This window comes from Nerophis lumbriciformis, linkage group LG13, assembly GCF_033978685.3.
Source record: "Nerophis lumbriciformis linkage group LG13, RoL_Nlum_v2.1, whole genome shotgun sequence".
Taxonomy (NCBI): domain Eukaryota; kingdom Metazoa; phylum Chordata; class Actinopteri; order Syngnathiformes; family Syngnathidae; genus Nerophis; species Nerophis lumbriciformis.
Genome location: NC_084560.2, coordinates 10,079,421 through 10,085,420, shown reverse-complemented (window position 1 = coordinate 10,085,420; position 6,000 = coordinate 10,079,421). Strand labels below are relative to the sequence as shown.

General features: G+C 39.3%; 1 protein-coding gene across 1 annotated transcript in view; it reads right to left on the bottom strand.

The window, feature by feature from the left end:
* cps1 (carbamoyl-phosphate synthase 1, mitochondrial) overlaps positions 1–6,000 on the bottom strand; it is a 177,174-nt gene that overhangs the window by 20,237 nt on the left and 150,937 nt on the right. The window contains exons 34-35 of the mRNA XM_061971724.2: positions 4,215–4,313; positions 740–799 (exon numbers count right to left, since the gene is read on the bottom strand). Coding sequence (XP_061827708.1) covers positions 740–799; positions 4,215–4,313 — 159 coding nt within the window. The remainder of the gene's footprint in view (positions 1–739; positions 800–4,214; positions 4,314–6,000) is intronic.

The following is a 6,000-nucleotide window of genomic DNA, read 5'->3' as shown; positions in this document are numbered from 1 at the left end:
GAGATTAAGGACTCCAACTTAAGGTGCGGTAGTGGGAACAAATATGGGGTAAAAATAAAATTACACAAGAGATAATAAAGAAAAAAAACAAATTAAGAATTGAAATAAACAGACTACTATCCAATAAAAACAATAAGCAATCCTGTATAATATACAAAACACTATACAAATACTGTACAATATACAGTACAAGAAAAGAGTACCGGGGTAATAAATAACAATCAGTGTCGGATGTATTGCACTCGAAGGGTAATATTGCACAGTAGGGTATTAGGGTAGGATATTGCATAGGGGTGAATTATTAATATCAGTTAGAGTTCAAGATGAAAATGGATGAATGACGTGTTTGCATACAGACGCATAATTGGCACAACCTAAAGGTTTGTAAATGGAGGTTGCAATGTTTATATCGGAACGGATCGGATGTTTCGCTATCATTCCGTAACGGATTGACCTTAAGAGGTTACACAACATAAGGTGGACGTGCAATGTAAAACTGTAAAAAACAGTGTTAGAATTCATCAAATGTTGCTGAGTGTGAATGTTGTCTGTCTATCTGTGTTGGCCCTGCAATGAGGTGGCCACTTGTCCAGGGTGTACACCGCCTTCCACCCGAATGCAGCTGAGATAGGCTGCAACACCCCCCGCGACCCCGAAAGGGATAAGCGGTAGAAAATGGATGGATTGTCAATAGAGAGATAAGCAAATCTATTCAAAACAGGAAACTTGTAGTACGCACCTTGAAGCCTTCCTCCTTCAGCTGATGCGCAATAGCCAGGAAACTGGGTCGAAATGAATGCTGGGAGGAAAAGCAGAAACAGAAATGTAGAACTCTTCCTGTAAAAATGTGCTGAGTTAAAAAAAGTACCGTATTTTCCAGACTGTAAGGCGCACTTAAAAAAAAATGTTTTCTCAAAACTCGACATTGCGCTTTATAACCCGGCGTGCCTAATGTAAGGAATACATTTGGTTGAGCTTACCCACCTCGAAGCTATTTTATTTGGTACATGGTGTAATGATAAGTGTGACCAGTAGATGGCAGTCAAACATAAGAGATAAGTGTAGGCTGCACTACGATGGCAATACGTCTCAAGTAAACACCAACATTTTATATGTTGCATTGAAAATATAGAACATTACACACGGCGCTCAAAAATCTACGAAAATGTTTTAGTACGACTTTGGTAAGCTATGAAGCCGCACCGCTTGATGGATTGTACTGTGCTTCAACATACGAGTATTATTATGGTGTGTGTATAAGCTAAGACATTATCTAGCGTTTTGTATCGCAATATTATGCAAAAGCAACTTTTCTTACCTTCTGGTACCTGCTGATCTGTATTTGGGATCTGCATAAATCCTGAAAAATTGCACGCATCCGCCTTTGTAGTCCATGCAGACACCGTAGTCGATAAGCTTCTTCTTGTTATAGGACATTCATCCTTTGCTGTTGCCATTTCTCATATAAAGTAGTGTAAAGTTCTTACTTATATCTGTCAGTAAACTCGCCATGAAAACGCTAAAAACATACCGGTGTAGTGAGTTGACATTATTCACCCAAGGAACTTTAGTAATTAAACAGTTCCGGTCAGACAGTTTTTCACGGAACACATTTCCGGTGTTGTTGTTTCCGGATGAGGAGATGCTGCTCCTTTATTGATTGAAGTAAAGTCTGAATGTCATTAAAACAGTTAGCTCCATCTTTTGACACTTCTTCCACTCCCGTCCTTGCACGCTACACCGCTACAACAAAAATGACGGGGAGAAGACGCTGTCGAAGGTGAGCCACGTAAATAAGACCGCCCACAAAACGGCGCATCCTGACACGACTGTCAGAAAGTGACTTGAAGATGATCTGTAAAACATCATCTATGCAACATTTTGACCAAAGAACCACCATTACATGTTATGTAGACCACAAGGAAGTCTTTTACATTTAGAAAATAAATAAATAATATGACTCCTTTAATCCGGTGCGCCTTATATATGAAAAAAAAATCAAACAGACCATTCATTGGCAGTGCGCTCTATAATCCGGTGCGCCCTATGGTCCGGAAAATACGGTATTGTTGAATCAGTTGCGCTACAGCTTGGTTCTAATTATGTACGTAGTCTTGTTTCTTAATTGTTTGAGTAAAGGTTCATTTATCATTGATAGTCTTTTTTTTTTCATTTTGCCAGAACCAAATACTCGTACTTTCAGGTTTTACCTTCTCACCAGAATTGGGATTAGACCCAGGAGGTAGACCTGCATCAGGACTACTATTGTGTTGTGTATCTGCCCGCCATGTTGACCCCGGGGGTCTGCCTTGAAGTAGACTTCTTCCCCCGAGGGGGCCAATTACACAGCTTTGGTAAAGTTGGATTAGTCAAAGTCACGGTCGTGGTGACAGCAGGATTTAATTACTTCAATCATGCATGTGGTGATTGGAAACTCACTTTTTCTAACCGGATTTTTGCATCTCGTGCAACAATTCATTCATTCATGACGATTACAGCACCTCAAAGTAAATACACGGAACACCAAAATGTTGATGTCCCATTGAGAATAGAAATCCTTACACACGGCGCTCACAAATCCGTCAAAATGTTTTAGTACGATTTTGGTAAGCTACGAAGCCGCAGCGCTTGATGGATTGCCGGAGCATTACGGCTACAGTAGTCAGACGTACTGTGCTTCAACATACGGTATCAGGACCGCAAAATGGAACCTATTAGGAAATGTTATCTGGTGTTTTGTTTCACAATATTATGCAAAACCAACTTTTCTTACCTTCTGGTACCTGCTGGTGTGTATTTGGGATCTGCATAAGTCCTGAAAATGTGCACACGTCCGCCATTGTAGTCAATAAGCTGCTCCTTTTTCTCTATCCTCTTGTGGGACATTCATCCTCGGCTGTTGCCATTTCTAATGTAAAGTAGCGTAAAGCTCTAAGTTATATCTGTCAGGAGACTCGCGATGAAAGCGCTAAAAACTACCGGTACAACAAAATTGACAGAGGAGACGCTGTCGAAGTGGAGGCACGTAATTAAGGCGCACCCTGAAGAGATTGTCAGAAAGCGGCTTGAAGATGGTCTGTAAAACATCATCAATGCAATATTTTGACCTAAGAACCACCATTACATGTTATGTAGACCAGTGGTCCCCAACCTTTTTGTAACTGCGGACCGGTCAACGCTTGAAAATTTGTCCCACGGACCGAAGGGTGGGGGAGGGGGGTGGATGTTTTTTGTTTTTTTTTGTAATAAAAAATACAATTATGTGTGCTTACGGACTGCATCTCTGCAGACTGTATTGATCTATATGGGTTGGTGCACTAATTGTAAGTGTATCTTGTGTTTTTTATGTTGATTTAATGAAAAAAAAAAATAATAATAATAATAATAATTTTTATTTTTTACATTTCTTGTGCGGCCCGGTACCAATCGATCCATGGACCAGTACCGGGCCGTGGCTCGGTGGTTGGGGACCACTGATGTAGACCACAAGGAAGTGTTTTACATATAAACAGAAAATCATAATATCACCCCTTTAATTCTTGCTAAATGTATTAGTTTTTTTCCTATTTTCACAGAAAAATAAATATGTCCTGCATGAAATTGCATACCTTTAAAAATGTAATAGCGTCCAATGATGCAACAAATATTATATTTCTATATTTTCCAAACTTTTTTGGTCAAAATAAGAATACATTTACTTCAATATCTTCTTAACTTATGATTTCAAGGCAAGTTATCCATCAAATTGTCCACTGTAGAAATTACAATAGATTTTACGGTAACATTACGGTACAGTGGTTTTTACAGCATATTAATGCAAATTTAAAAAACTCTACCAATGTTTTTTATACGGTAAAATTCTATCGACTGAGTGTTTTTTTTACCATAAAATCTAAGGTTATTGTTTTTACGGTGTATTACTGTAAATGGAAAAACAGTACCACATTTCTTCACTGCAAAAAACTGGCAGCTCAGTAACTGGAATAAAAAACAAAAAATAGTGGTACTGTTTTTCCCATTTACAGTAATGTGTTGTAAAAACCGCTGAAAATTTTACAATTTGACATCCCCTTTTTCAGGAGTTATGGGGATCCCAATACACAAACAGGAGGTAACAGGTAAGAAAAGTAGATTTTTTTCCAAAGAGGACAACTTGTTTAGTTTCACAATTTCTCTAACACACAAACGAGAAGAAAGCGGCCAAAGAGCCTCACCTGAATCCCGATTAGGATGCCCTTCTGTGGGAGCTTAAAGCCTGTGGAGAGCATAGCCTTCAGGAAAGCCGAGTAAATGTTTGGTCCAAAACAGGCGACCTACAATAAAAACACAAAGTCAGGAGGATGGAAATGACACAATCATAAACTCACCAACCAAGTCAATAAATGGGGAAAACATTGTAAAACTTTAAAAAACACCGTCTGAGTCAACTTTCCAATAATCCAAGCCATGGATGAAGTGGAAATTGTTCTTATTTTGACTTTAATAGATCGTGTAACATCATTACCTCCGCCTCGTACATGTTCATGCACCTCTGGAAGTACAAATAACTCTGCAGCTTCGACAAGTGCTGCTAAAATAAATAAATAAATTATATATATATATATATATATATATATATTATATATATATACATACACACAAACCCCAAAACCAGTGAAGTTGTCACGTTGTGTAAATCGTAAATAAAAACAGATATGCAAATCCTTTTAAACCTATATTTATTTGAATAGACTGCATAGACAAGATATTTAATGTTCAAACTGGTAAACTTAGTTATTTTTTGCAAATATTAGCTCATTTGGAGTTTGATGCCTGCAACATGATTAAAAAAAGCTGGCACAAGTGGCAAAAAAGACTGAGAAAGTTGAGGAATGCTCACCAAACACTTATTTGGAACATCCCACAGGTGAACAGGCTAATTGGGAACAGGTGAGTGCCATGATTGAGTATAAAAGCAGCTTCCATGAAATGCTCAGTCATTCACAAACAAGGATGGGGCGAGGGTCACCACTTTGTGAACAAATGTCTGAGCAAATTGTCGAACAGTTTAAGAAAAACATTTCTCAACCAGCTATTGCAAGGAATTGAGGGATTTCACCATCTACGGTCCGTAATATCATCATGGTTGAGAGAATCTGGAGAAATCACTGCACGTAAGCAGCAATGCCCGTGACTTTCGATCCCTCAGGTGATACTGCATCAAAAAGCGACATCAGCGTGTAAAGGATATCACCACATGGGCTCAGGAACACTTCAGAAAACGACTGTTAGTAACTACAGTTTGTCGCTACATTTGTAAGTGCAAGTTAAAACTCTCCTATGCAAAGCGAAAGCCATTTATCAACGAACACCCAGAAACGCTGCTGGCTTCTCTGGGCCTGAGCTCATCTAAGATGGACTGATACAAAGTGGAAAAGTGTTCTGTGGTCTGACGAGTCCACATTTCAAATTGTTTTTGGAAACTGTGGACGTCGTGTCCTCCGGGCCAAAGAGGAAAACAACCATCCGGATTGTTATAGGCGCAAAGTGTAAAAGCCAGCATCTGTGATGGTATGGGGGTGTATTAGTGGCCAAGACATGGGTAACTTACACATCTGTGAAGGCGCCATTAATGCTGAAAGGTACATACAGGTTTTGGAACAACATATGTTGCCATCCAAGCAACGATTCCATGGACGCCCCTGCTTATTTCAGCAAGACAATGCCAAGCCACGTGCTACAACAGCATGGCTTCCTAGTAAAAGAGTGTAGGTACTAGACTGGCCTGCCTGTAGTCCAGACCTGTCTCCCATTGAAAATGTGTGGCACATTATGAAGCCTAAAATACCACAACAGAGACCCCAGACTGTTGAACAACTTAAGCTGTACATCAAGCAAGAATGGGAAAGAATTCCACCTGAAAAGCTTCAAAAATGTGTCTTCTCAGTTCCCAAACGTTTACTGAGTGTTGTTAAAAGGAAAGGCAATGTAACAGTGGTAAAAATGCTCTGTGCCAACTTT